Source organism: Salvelinus sp. IW2-2015, unplaced genomic scaffold (genome assembly GCF_002910315.2).
Source record: "Salvelinus sp. IW2-2015 unplaced genomic scaffold, ASM291031v2 Un_scaffold1555, whole genome shotgun sequence".
Lineage (NCBI taxonomy): Eukaryota > Metazoa > Chordata > Actinopteri > Salmoniformes > Salmonidae > Salvelinus > Salvelinus sp. IW2-2015.
This window is the reverse complement of record NW_019942986.1, coordinates 36,824-51,625: the sequence shown is the minus strand read 5'-3', so window position 1 is coordinate 51,625 and position 14,802 is coordinate 36,824. Positions and strand designations below refer to the sequence as shown.

The following is a 14,802-nucleotide window of genomic DNA, read 5'->3' as shown; positions in this document are numbered from 1 at the left end:
CACACACACACCACACACACACACACACACACACACACCACACACACACACACACACACACACACACACACACACACACACACACACACACACACACACACACACACACACACACACACACACACACACACACACACACACACACACACACACACACACCACACACACACACACACACAACACACACACACACAACACACACACACACACACACACACACACACACACACACACACACACAACACACACACACACACACACACACACACACACACACACACACACACACACACACACACACACCACACACACACACACACACACACACACACACACACACACACAACCATCTAGCATGTTGTCTCTGTATTGTGAGTGATACGATCTAGGTCATCTAGCCTGTTGTCTCTGTATTGTGAGTGATAAGATCTAGGTCATCTAGCTTGTTGTCTCTGTATTGTGAGTGATACGATCTAGGTCATCTAGCCTTAGATGGTTCAATTGAATGATGGTGAATTATAGTGTGCCACGTTTCTATTCTTGATCTCAGGGCATACATGCCATGTAAATACAGTATGTACAGTACTACATAATCTGACATTCAGATTTGGTATTCACACGAACACATTCTAATGGTTTGAGGGCTTTTAAGAGTAGTATTGCATGTACCGGCAATCAATAGTCATTCATTTTTGATTAGGAGACATGATACGAAATAATTTTCACCCCGAAGGTGTGTTTTTATTGCTGTTTACATCGTACGTCTCACAACTGATATGAAATGAAAGCAAACATGGAAATAGTTGACAGAAGGCTGTCTGTCTGTTTTGGCCCACTGTGTGTGTGTGTGTGAATGTGTATGTGTGTGTTTGTGTGTGTGTACTGTGCTAGGCTTGGCTGGGGTATCCACTCTCTACCAACACCTCCCACACTCCTACTCAGTCCAAAAGAATAGTGCTGCTGGATCACAATCCAAGAGGGATCCCCATAGGCCCAGGAAAGAGAGTCCACACCTCGTGTTCCAAGTTTAGGCACTAGTGTCCTAGAAGTGTTATTTTCCCATCCTGCACTAATTAGAAGTACAATCATCCCAGCTGTGGAGTTTAATTATCAGCCCAACACGACAATTTCTCAACATTTCTGTTGTATTATATAGCCATTAATTGATTAGAAACATGTTTCATCTACTAACATCAATCTTAGATCCTTCTCAATCGTAACAGGTCACATGATGATTTTGTGGATCACATGACATTGTCGTGTATTGAGGACCGCTCAGCCTATTCCTGTCCTTGTCTTTTCTCCTGTCCTGATCCAAACAAAGATCTTGTTTACACTAACATGTCAACATCTCTCTCTGATCAGGATCCATGTTAGCAACTCTAAGCTTTGTCTAATCTATGATTAGTGCCCAGGGTGAAAAGGGCACGCTGGCCATTGACTGGCCAAAACGACCTTTGAAGAGCAGTGTTTAGTCTGGAGTATAGTACTGTAAACGTTCCCACCACCTTTACAGATGGTTTGTCCCCTTTGAAGTTACCTGTCATATGATCAACAAATGTAACTTAGTTGATATGAACTACCAACCTTTGCTGGGATCATAGAGAATTACCTCTAAGTGTTATTGAGAATTACTAGTATTTTGTCTTCAGAGCTTTGTAATGGGAGCATTATAAGATTATAGGATTAATGTAATTTCTAAGCGGTGACTTCCTAATTGTATTGTTCTCTACACGTACGCTGTGTTGTAGCAGACAAAGCATACGTCACACAGGCTTAGTAATAGTTTCCGGCCCACCAAAAAATTATTAGTCTTTTCACTTTCTATTTCTACTTTCATCCATGACCTGCTGTGGACTGTCAGCTATAAAATGACCATTTTAAACCTTCATGTTGCTCTTAATTTGGCTGCCTTTTAGAACATGTGTGTTAGTTTGGCAGACACCTCCCCAGTGCCAGTTGCAAATCCTTATTCTATGGAGTTTCCCAGTGTTGTGTTACTTTACTATTGAATTGAGATGTAGAGAATGATGCATCGTAGGCAGCAGTAATCTAATCTTAGGCAGAGGCGCTCCAGAGGGTGGGAGATCTCACCGTGTGATTGGACCATTTATCTCAATAAAGTGGCAGGTACATTATCAGATCTCTGGCCCTGGAGCAACAGTCACACACACGTGCAGGCAATCACATGGGAACACGGCGCATGCAGACTCGCCCGCTTGTGCATGCACCCACACGTCCGCACACATGCACACACGTGCACACGTCCAACACAAACACACTGTACTGGCACACACATTCATGCCAAGAGCACTTTTAACCCCAAAATTGATACGAAATTGACTAACAACAATAGCAGACACAAATGGCGAAGAGTTGGTCACATAAAGCATTAGCGTAACATTAGACAGGTGATATTCTGTATATGCCTGTATGGACTGTATATGCCCCCAGGTTTTATAGCAATAACAGCGACAGTATGATTTTCCCTGCTAAAGGAGAAATGGAAACAAGATGCCCCTTTTCATGGTATCCGTGCAGGCTTCCTAGCAACACATGCAACTGTTTTCACAACCCAGCTCACTTCATGTAAAGTGCAACTCTTCCTCGCAGACGAATGGCTGGCTTTTTTTAAAGGCAGATTATAGAATGAAACCCCTCTCTCACCCCTCATCCTCTACCACACCAAGGAAGTCTTCCATGGAAGTGCCTCTTTAGATTGGAGTCAACAATGTGCTCCTAACTGGCATCATATTAATATTTAACTGCAGTGCCAAGCACCAAGGGGCACATTCTCTCTCTGTGATTTGTCTTATCCTTCCTCAAAACTCTCAGTTTTGCTGGCATCATTTCGGGGGCTTTGTTTTTGTATTGCAGTGGCTTTCAAATGTTTTACATGGATTAGGATATCTAACTAAAACCTGCAACGATGCTATTTCATTATTTTCTGGGTTATATTTCATATTTCAGTGGTTTACATTTTGTGTTTTGGTATAAATAAAGATGACTTGTCTACATACCTTTTTTTTTTTTACAACTCGTTTAATCTCGTAAAGTGATCAGCATATAGGCTACATTGCAGCACATGTGATTATTTGTATCCCAGTTCAATAAGCGCTTGTGTTGATGGAAGTCCAAAATATACATCAAAATCCATTCCATTCTATTCCTTTGCATAATGGAAGTCTATTCCGCTGTGAAATGTGTTCATTATGTCCCCCCGTCATTGATCCTTTCTATAATTATTGTTTAAGAAAAACACTGCAATCTGTTCCCAGATGAAGAGACAGAATCAGTTAGAATTTGTGGAAGTAATCAATCAAAATGTCCAACCTCTGAACTTCAAATGTCAACATGACAATTTTATGAATGGTAGATTGTTGATTTGGTCCAATTACTGTGTCAGACCACATTACAATAGATATCATAAGCGTGTTATCTGAAAACAGCTCTCTCCCTTTCATTGAAATATGATTCAGTGGCTTGTGACTAATTGCGGTAGGATTTACTGTTGGTTATCTGGTTTACCTTTCCTGTGTTCTCATAAAGCACGCCTGTCAGAGCTGCATGATGGGCATGTTGAATATCACTGCAAAGCAGGAGGGACACTCCCATCCCTATCCCATTATTTAAAGGCCACTGACTGCCTTTCCAACAATATTCTGCCTCAAACTGGGGCAAGAGAACATTTGGGCAACAACATAAACTCCCACAACACACATAAGAGATCCATGTGAAATGATGAGGTGTATTGATCGTGTTCTTACTGTTACTGACAGCTTGAACATATTTCCTGACAGATTTCTAAGTGGAGCATGGCCCATTGCGTTTGACCTTTTGAAATTTGTCTGCTGTTGAATGCATTGACAGTTGGATTTTGACAGACACACATGAATGGGTGGTTTGTGCAGAATGCCAAAAATATCTTGTCACTGCAGGAGTGACAAATGAGTCTGTCTCCTACAAGCTGCAGTGCAGTATTCCACCTTCGGTTTGGTATTGATCACTGAAATTAATGATTGAATTAGCTGAATCCAATGAGATGACTAGCAGATGGTAACCATGACACTTGTTCATGAAGATGGCATGGCATCAATAATGACACGGAGTCTGCACAATGTTTCCTATTTGTGAAAAATATAATTAAATGGAAGAAACTGTTTAACATTGTATGGGTTAAATCGCAAGTCTGCCTCAGAGTTACGTGCGGTGCTGTATGTTGTACTTGATGAATCAAAATCATCAAAGCCCTTTAAACCATGGAAGCGTCATTGTGGTATTCCAGCTAATGACATTCAGGTCAATTGTGAGAGGAAGAGCTTTAGTCAATGGATTGTAGCTTAGAGAAACATGGCCAAGGGCACAGATCACACTGAACATAGGGTTGGTAATTATCCATGAATGTTAAGCAGCTCAAAGTTTTTCAGCAGACATTAAGTGGTAGCCTCTGGGCTCTTCCTTCTCCTCAGACATATTTTTCTCTTTTTCATTATAACCCAATTTGGTGTTGTTTCTTTTTTTTTAAAGGTCAATGTTCATTTGAAAGTGAAATGAAGTGTCTGACCATACTTTAGTAACTTAAGAACTTATGATGCATTCTCTTCAAATGCAGACTTCTGTACTACCCCTTAGGACTATGTGGAGATTGTCTCTTCATCCTTTGTCTTTCCATGGTCTCTCTGAAGGGATACATAGTTTGGCCTTGTGTAATGCTCATCCGATTGTTTGCAAGCTTTTTGGCTAGATTGTTTGTAGGCCTTTTAGCTAACTAATTTCTCTACTGGGTTTAACAGGGGCTCAAATTGGCTTGTTCAATATGTTGACGTTCATCTCTGCCAAGGGTTACGTGCAATTGTATTTAAGAGGGCTTTTGTATTCCATTTCACTCTGTGCTGCAACTGAACTTTACTCGGAGTTGGGTATGGTAGTTTGGGGATACAAGGCCCTTGGCTCTTTCATTTTACAGTTATTTTTTATAGCTTTGGCCATCTGAGATGTGATAGCACTTTATTTTAAGTGGTTTTCCTAAAGCAACCTAATCTGCTCATAATAACAGCTGTCCAACCTGGTCCTGACATTCTGTAGAATGACAGACATTTTGAGTGCTCTATGAGACACCTAAACCAGAAGTAACGACAGGAATTTCTTGGCAATAGGACCACCACTCTAGTATCTGTCAGACAGCAAGGACAGCTCAAAATAATCCCTGACCTTGGCAGTAAGTAGTTCCTGTCTTAGAAGGATAAATAACAAGCAAACACAACCAAGTGAACAGCTCTGTGTGACTCCATCCTTAGTGCGGATGACCCTGTGGGAGCCAAAACATGTCTGTTCATTAATGATCACATGGGGACAGAGAGATCCGACTGACTCTCCAACAGTGGGGATGTTACACTTCTTACTCCAGCCTAATCTGCTGCTTAGAGTTGGGAGTATGTGCACTTGAGCCTATGGGAGATCTGTTAAGGCCCTTGGACATTATGTAAAAATGTTAACTAGGATCACAAAAGAAAGAAAAATCTCCCCTGAGTTATATATTCAAGCAATAAGGCCCGAGAGGGTGTGGTATGTGGCCAATGTATCACGGCTAAGGGCTGTTCTTAAACACGACGTAAAAACACGACGCAAAGCGGAGTGCCTGGATACAGCCCTTAGATATGGTACATTGGCCATATACCACAAAGCCCCAGCGGTGCCTTATTGCTATTATAAACTGGTTACTAATGCAATTAGAGCAGTAAAAATAGATGTTTAGTCATACCTGTGGTAATAGGTCTGATATACCGCGGCAAATCATTTTGCTAGGGTTTCATTTACTCAGGCAAACAGCATATAGAGATAAGCCTTGGGAATGCTTCAGATAGTTCACCCCCTGCCTCTTTTGTGCCGAATACCCCAGACACCCCATTTCATAAGGCTACTAAATGAACCCCAATCTGATCGGCAGCTAACGGATGCCCAGACATCCCCTGAATCACAACTATATATGATACATGTGTAGTCTGACAGCAGGGCATTGATCTTGTGTTGATATAGGGGGAAATAAAACAGCCATGTGTGATGTGCCTTGAGGCCTCTGTCGACAGGCTGATACGCTGTTTCAAGCCAGTTCCTGCCTTCGAGATCAGCAGCTGAGCGAGGAGATGAGTCCACTAATAGGCTGTCATCTGAGGCATTTGGGTCTGATAATTGCAGGAAATGTTTCAGCCTGTTTCAGGCAGACTAGGGTTCTTCGTCCTCCACAGGGGGGGAATCAGTTTAGGGGTGCAATGTGGGTAAACACAAGGCACCCTCACCCGGACACCACTCAGCTCGAGGCCATCATCTAACACAATCAATTCAAATCAAATCAAGTGACATTTTATTTGACACATACACATGGTTAGCAGATGTTAATGTGAGTGTAGCAAAATACTTGTCCTTCTAGTTCTGACGGTGCAGTAATATCTAACAAGTAATCTAACAATTCCCCAACAACTACCTAATACACACAAATCTAAAGAGGTGAATGAGAATATGTACATGTAAGTATATGGATGAGCGATGGCCGAGCAGCATAGACAAAGTGCAATAGATGGTATAAAATACAGTATATACATGTGATATGAGTAATGTAAGATATGTAAATATTATTAAAGTGGCATTATTTAGAGTGCATTGTATAAAGCGACTAGTGATCCATTTATTAAAGTGACCAGTGATTGGGTCTCAATGCAGGCAGCAGCCTCTCTGAGTTAGTGATTGCTGTTTAGCAGTCTGATGGCCTTGAGATAGAAGCTGTTTCTCAGTCTCTCGGTTCCAGCTTTGATGCACCTGTACTGACCTCGCATTCTGGATGGTAGCGGTGTAAACAGGCAGTGGCTCGGGTGGTTGGCATCCTTGATGATCTTTTTGGCCTTCCTGTGACATCGGGTGCTCTAGGTGTCACGGAGGGCAGGTAGTTTGCCCCCAGTGATGCGTTGTGCAGACCGCACCACCCTCTGGAGAGTCTTGCGGTTGAGGGCAGTGCAGTTTCCGTACCAGGCTGTGATACAGCCCGACAGGATGCTCTCGATTGAGCATCTGTAAAAGTTTGTCAAGGTTTTTGGTGACAAGCCAAATTTCTTCAGCCTCCTGAGGAGGCTGTTTCTCCTTCTTTACCACACTGTCTGTGTGAGTGGACCATTTCAGTTTGTCTGTGATGTGTACGCTGTAGATGGAAGGGGTTGGTCTGAGGTGAAGCTGTACATTAGTCTCCTCTTCTTTCTCGGTTGTCCTGTGCTATCACTAGCCTGTGGATAACAGCGTCAGAGCACAACATTGTCAGGATTAGGTTGAGCTGAATGACTCAATGACTATTACGCCACAGCTTTTTTACTGTGATGAGGTTTGGCGTGGGGGTAAAAGTCAGAGAAAGCTCTTGTGTTACGGCTGCAATGGAGACTTCATTCAGAGTAATAATGTGGAGCTGAAAGGGGAGCTATAGTAGAATATCTGATGTACAAATTTTTTAGTGCATGAATTGTCAATGTGCTATGTGCCTCTGTCGGCGAGTATGAAGGCGTGGTCCGGGTTCTCTATGACATTACTGATCTCCATCGATCCGTCCACTGCGCCTGTGGATGATATTTGTATGGTTTGATTTTTCTAAATGATTCATAAACTACCGCCCCTAAAATAATCAATTTCCCATCAATTGATATACTGTATAGTGTAAACTGTATCCACTTTACCATTTGATGCAAAAAAAGAAGGTGATTTTAACCCTGTCTGTGTTGTGTTCCCAAGGGCCATGGGGCAGATGTATGGGCAGTGACTGTGGCCCAGGTGGCAGCCAGAGTCGGGCTGTGTGGTGTGCCCACGTGGACGGCTGGACCACCCTCCACACCAACTGTGACCAGTCCCAGCGGCCTWCCAACCAGCAGAACTGCTTCCGTGTGTGCGACTGGCACAAGGACCTTTACGACTGGAAACTGGGTGCCTGGAACCAGTGTGTGTCCGTGTCAGCAAGGACCTTTGGGGGCATGCGGCCATACGTATGCAATGGGGGTGAGGAGGGCATTCAGACTCGGGAGGTGGGCTGCATACTAAGGTCAGACGAGTCTCCCGGAGACGACAACATCTGTGAGTACTTTGAGCCCAAGCCTCGACTAGAGCAGGCCTGCCTCATCCCCTGYCCTCAKGAYTGTGTAGTGTCTGARTTCACCCCCTGGACATCCTGCTCAAAAACTTGTGGAACCGGCCTAAAGAACCGGGTGCGCAGTGTMCTGGTGCCTCCRCTCTTCGGGGGTTCMGCCTGCCCMAACCTRACYGARTTCCAGASCTGTAAGCCAGGGYCTTGTAAGGGGCCTGAGGGGGTGTACAGCCTCAGGGTGGGGCCCTGGATGCCCTGTTCTCTCCCCATTTCCCGSCCGGTGCGGCAGGCCAAGCRTAGGAAGGGTAAAGGGGGGGCCAGGGAGAGGCCTGGGGTCAAAGACCCTGATACTAGGGAGCTGATCCAGAAGAAACGGACCAGGAACCGGCTCAACAGGCAGGAGAGCCCCTTCTGGGACATCCAGGTGGGATACCAGAGTCGCACGGTGTCCTGTGCACACAGGAACGGGAGCACGGTGGGACTCAGGTAAGTGGCTCAGCATCAGTATTTCAGGATCTGGGTTAATACTTATGCCTTAGTTTGTGTCTGTGTGCTGGTTGTCATTTAAAATTGTACTTTTGGTCTAAATGGGCAAACCATGATATTTCATTGGTCAAAGGAAACCATGTGTTTTTGTCCTTTCAGAACTGTAATTCTGTGAGTCATCATATTGAGTTATCTCTTGGCTTGTCCTTAAATAACACGCAATCTTAAAATAGGCACAAACCAGCCACATGTCTAAACAGGCCTTTGCAAGGGGTTGTTTTTATCTTCTTCAGAACTGTAAGCACAGTATTACGTTGTGAGGTGATGTACTGTACTGATGTACAGTGGATGACAGGTAGGGGAATGGTTATTTGTCTCTGCTTTGCTGTCAAAGCAATGGAGCACTCCCACCTTCTGATGTCTATTTTATTCACTGGTGCTCATTCCGTGACAGGGATTAAATCTTAGCCAGCACTTTGTAAAGCACTTTGAAAAGTCTTCTGTGATCTTTGACTGTAAAAGAGCAGGATGAGTTGCACAATGCAATTTCAAATCAAAAAGCTTGATTATTAAGAACAATTTCAGTTCAACTTAAAAAAGAACAGTCATTTGTTTTTAAATGCTGCTGACCAAATACTTTTTATAAAAATCTTTCACATTAGGAATATGGTTCAGGTTATCAATGATTCAGGTTCTTCACATACTATATCATATATACGATATACAGTAGACAAGACTGCACGTGTGCCTTTCAAGTAAAATGACATTTCCTTGGGCCCTGTCTTGGCTTGATGCTGTCCCTAACCCTGTCTTGCCTTGAAGCTCTTTCTTTCACGTTGAGTGATGTCTTTGTTTTATGCTGAGTGACAATAACTTCAAATGTCAGCACGGTACAGTCCCTCTCATCTTAGAATCCATGAGGTCTTTCATCTCTAGCAAGGAGAGCTACAGTCTCCGTTATATAGCCTTACATCCACATTATGTATGTGTCACATGCTACAGATTTGATCAATTGTGTACTAAATATATTCATTAATGCGCTGTTGGGGCCAATTTCTCAGCAGTGGCTGGGATCAAATATTTCAAAAGAACCGTGAAAACAAATCTTACGCCCTTAGGAAGGTAAATATTAATCTTTGACTTGTTTATTTCTGGTCCTGAAATATTCATTGTTGTTTTTGTCACTTCAGAAAAGTGGAACAAACTTCCCAGCAAACCAACATTGTTTCTGTGAAAGTTCCCAGAACATTCGTTAGGTTGCGGCAATGTTTTCATAACACAAAAACTGTCCAGTTGCGATGATGATTATACAATGTTTGTATAAAACATTTGCCTGATGTTGCAATAACGTTCCCAGAACGTTGCCCTTATATTTTGTTGCAGCAGTTTGTTATAAAAACTTTACTGGTACATTGTGTTATTACATTACCTGGAAACCTAATGAGAACGTTTGGGGGAACGTTCTGTGGTGGTTGTTACAGATGTTGTGCACAACATTTTCGTGAATGTTAAGAAAACATTCCAAGGATATTTCCTTTAAAACATTTTTTGAATAAAGTAAAAACGTTGTTATCAAAAACATTCTTTGGGTGTTTTTGGGATGTTATCATCCTAAAGTTAGATAAAACCCTAACTAGAACTTAGCTAATGTTCTGGGAATGTTCCCGGTTTGCTGGGTTCTCTCTGAAGCGATACTCAGTGAATCTAGGCAGTCGTCCTCCGAACATCTTGCTGACTTCATTTCCCATTTTGTTTGATGTACATCTGTCATCGTTGGGCCACAGCTTTCTCTTGACTCATTAGACTTTGTTTTAGCCTGGTTGTAGAATAGTGGCTGGCTTTACATGTAATCATATGAAAACAGCATGCATGTGTAGGCTATTTACTGTAGGTTCCAGCTTACACGTTGGCCTCTGAAGTTTCCATTTACCACCAGAAGCACTTCTAGAAAGTATCACTTTACATCTTTAAGTTCATATTTGAGTCTCCCATATTTGAGTCTCCCATATTTGAGTCTCCCATATTTGAGTCTTCCATATTTGAGTCTCCCATATTTGAGTCTCTCAAATACTACCATGCTTTTGTTTCTCTTCACTGGCCTCACTGGCCTTCCAACCATTCCACTCTGTTTTCTAAACTGTTTTCATCAAGGCACTAAAAAAGATGGTTAAAAGTTTTCTCCCAGGTTTTCAAATTCCCTGACCCACATAGTACAGCTGGTTTTGTAGGCTTCAATTGTACGTGTTTCTTAGCCAAAGCCTTGTGTAATGAGCACGTTTGGGTTCAATGTGGATATTCTTCAGAAACCAAACTCTGCTTTGTGGAATTTCATGGCATTTCTTGTTGTTTGTCGTATAACATTTATTGGTTTTAAAACGAGAGTTTGAGTGTTTTTGAAATATTATTACTCTCTTATTTCAAGTGAAATTGTTTGTCTATCCCTGTTCTGTCTGACTGACGGAGATTTTTTTAAAGTATGACTACTTTTAAGACTTCAAAACCCCTACAACAATGCAGAATATAATAAAAAGTTGACACAACAAAAACATCAAATACTGAAAGAGATTGAGATGCCGTGAAAAGGGTCAATGGACGCTTTAAAGCTGTGTGAAGTTGTGTGAAGTTTCATCTGAGTCAGGAAGCAAGCCATTATCCTCACTGTGTCACAAAACCTTTGTTTTAATTCCTGAATGTTGTTCACTGAGAAAGAAACTCTACCAGCGTGCCTTGCTGGCAGCACAGCGGATCTTCGTCTGACGTCACACCTGCAGGCCCACCACATCAAAGAATTCAAAGGTATCTTAATCTGTGGAGACAGAGTGGTTAAACACACAACTCTGGCTCTTTTTCAAGCGTTTTTCAAACCAGTTTCACTCGTTTCTAGCAGAAATGTGAGAAGCTAGAGGTGAGGTGTGGCATCGGCGTCGTCTAAATGAGAGGTTTCTAAATGAAGCAGAGCTGTAATTAGCAGTAAAAGCTCGTCAGCCGCAGCGCCTCAGGGAAAGGCAATGCACGCAACAGAGCAAGGAACAGAAAATGGTCGGCATTCATTCCTTATCATTTAAAGGAGCTTAAAGAGGCAGCGTTTATTCATTAGCTCTAATTGCAAGTTGAATGATTAACAGAGTGATTGCTTTTGGTGATTGATCAGTTGTGGTTACTACTCTGATGCTTTTGAGGCACTACCCTTCAGAATTGATGTAGATATGAACCTAGTATAAGTAACTTTATGTATTGTATTGTATTACATGTACAAAACCCCTCTTCTCATGGTCCTTTGAGCCGGATTTGAACCAGCAACCATTTCACATCCTAAATGTGGGGGCTGTTGTACAAACCCTTTCCATCTCTTTTTTCTGCATTGTTTATTAAGTTGTGATGATTCTGAGTGAAGGGTTGAGTACTAGGGTTCAATGCCAGTCAGTTCCTTAAGGACTCTTAAATACAGCTTATTACAACATTCTTAGTATAATGTACATTCTACTATAGTACAAGTATTAGTACATTATAGTAYATGATAGTATTAGTATCATGTACTTACATCCAGCTCATTGATGAATGACCCCTGGCTTCCCATTGTCTTTCGAGAGGTGGTGGCGTCACCCAACACAACAGTCTATCTGACGTAAAACAATGCTTCCTTGATGAATGACACACTGCAATAGACAGGACGAAAACTAACATTCCACATATTCAACCAACATACGCCAAATTCTACCTCAAAATGTCCCTCAACTGTCTTTGAAACCCACTGACCACTTGTTCTAGGACCACCAATACACACAGGGCTCCCTCAGGACCAGCTTTCACATCCACTGTTGCAAACTGCAGGCAGCTCCCAGACTGATCTCAGATCACTAACCTTGCTACTCCTCTGCTCTCGCCTCACCTCTGTGTTCCAGTCGGTGTCTGCCGAGGGACCTCCCTCTGACGGTCCAGTCCTGCATCCTCGCTAAGGACTGTAAGCTGAGCGAGTGGGCAGACTGGGGCCCCTGCTCCAAGGCCTGTCTAGACCCAGACCCTGAGTCCTCCAGGGGTCAACGCTCCAGGACCAGACGAGTGCACCAGTTCTCCGTGGGGGAGGGGGAGGACTGCCCRCCGCTGGAGGAGACGGAGCCATGTGACCCCCAGGGGGATGGAGTACTGCCCTGCGCCACGTGAGTGTCACTTAGTGTCATGAGGATGTGTGGCTGTATGTGTGGAAGTTATAGTTTTACAGTAAATATATGGTAAGAAATATACTGAACATTTATGGAAGGACTAGAGCTTGAAAGTGGGTTAAGTCAATGTTGTATTAGTGGAATTTAAAATGATGAAATGTCGTGTCCAAATGTAATGTATTACACAGTAGTACCAGTGTGTCGAAAGATACTACCGTACATAGTTCAGGAACCTGAYAGGCCTCCAGGAAGTTTTCAACAAATTGGAACCACTTAGTGCACTAACTTTCCAAAGTCTACTGTATTCTCACTGACAGAGGTGATACATTCMTCCTGTTGATTTCCCATTAGCTACTTCATCTAGCTAATTTGCTCTCCTGGGTGTCCCGTCGGAGTTGGTTTGTGTGGGCCTGTGTGTGTGTGTGGTGGAGGAGAGAGCATATGGAGAAAGATTGGTGTGTTTGAGCTTTTGCCAGACACAGACTCCAGTCAAGTGGAGTCTATGACAATATTGTCTATCCTGTAACCTGCCACGCAAACACACACACACACACACACAGATCATATCCCGTCTTTACACAACCATTCACACAACACTTGAGCTTTCCTGTTCCGATTCTGCGAAATACTTCAAAACCACACCATCTATAAAACTATCAGTCGTGACATAGCCTTTAAAATGTATTATTTTTATGACTAAAATGTATCTTTTCATATTACTCATGTGTTACATGGATTGGAAGCAATTAGCCAAACATGGAGCTGATAGCATAATTGAAGTTGTAGTGGAACGATAAGGATTAGTGTAATTCAAGTTTGGCAGCTGCAGCCTCAGATGCAGGTAGAACAGATCAACACACAAGTCACAAATGTGTTTTTATAGCACAGACATGTCAGGGATTTGATTAGCTAAAGAAACATCAGTCAGATTTTAAATGTGTTTTGACAGCAAAACACCCACACACCCATCTTGTCACCGTCACAGTTACACCTGGAGGACTACAGAGTGGAGCGACTGTAGGGTGGATTCATTGCTAAGCCAACAGGACCGTCGGCGTAGCAACCAGACTGGCCTGTGTGGGGGAGGCCTCCAGAATCGAGAGGTGTACTGTGTCCAGGCCAACGCCGAACTACTGACCTACCTCAACAACCTCAAAGACAAAGATGGTAATGAGACTTTTCTATATATAACACTTTCCATAACAAAGTCTTTCCTATATACAGTGGGGAGAACAAGTATTTGATACACTGCCGATTTTGAAGGTTTTCCTACTTACAAAGCATGTAGAGGTCTGTAATTTTTATCATAGGTACACTTCAACTGTGAGAGACGGAATCTGAAACAAAAATCCAGAAAATCACATTGTATGATTTTTAAGTAATTAATTTGCATTTTATTGCGTGACATAAGTATTTGATCACCTACCAACCAGTAAGAATTCTGGCTCTCACAGACCTGTTAGTTTTTCTTTTAGAAGCCCTCCTGTTCTCCACTCATTACCTGTATTAACTGCACCTGTTTGAACTTGTTACCTGATAAAAAGACACCTGTACACACACTCAATCAAACAGACTCCAATCTCTCCACAATGGCCAAGACCAGAGAGCTGTGTAAGGACATCAGGGTAAAATTGTAGACCTGCACACAGGCTGGGATGGGCTACAGGACAATAGGCAAGCAGCTTGGTGAGAAGGCAACAACTGTTGGCGCAATTATTAGAAAATGGAAGAAGTTCAAGATGACGGTCAATCACCCTCGGTCGTGGCTCCATGCAAGATATCACCTCGTGGGGCATCAATGATCATAAGGAAGGTGAGGGATCAGCCCAGAACTACACGGCAGGACCTGGTCAATGACCTGAAGAGAGCTGGGACCACAGTCTCAAAGAAAACCATTAGTAACACACTACGCTGTCATGGATTGAAATCCTGCAGCGCACGCAAGGTCCCCCTGCTCAAGCCAGCGCATGTCCAGGCCCGTCTGAAGTTTGCCAATGACCATCTGGATGATCCAGAGGAGGAATGGGAGAAGGTCATGTGGTC

At 42.9% G+C, this 14,802-nt stretch overlaps 1 protein-coding gene across 1 annotated transcript in view; it reads left to right on the top strand.

Moving 5' to 3' along the window:
* The window catches only part of LOC112071250 (thrombospondin type-1 domain-containing protein 7A-like), a 52,942-nt gene that overhangs the window by 27,098 nt on the left and 11,042 nt on the right, over positions 1-14,802 (top strand). Inside the window, exons 2-4 of the mRNA XM_024138716.1 lie at positions 7,768-8,599; positions 12,502-12,756; positions 13,745-13,926. Of these exons, the coding sequence (XP_023994484.1) occupies positions 7,768-8,599; positions 12,502-12,756; positions 13,745-13,926 (1,269 nt within the window). The remainder of the gene's footprint in view (positions 1-7,767; positions 8,600-12,501; positions 12,757-13,744; positions 13,927-14,802) is intronic.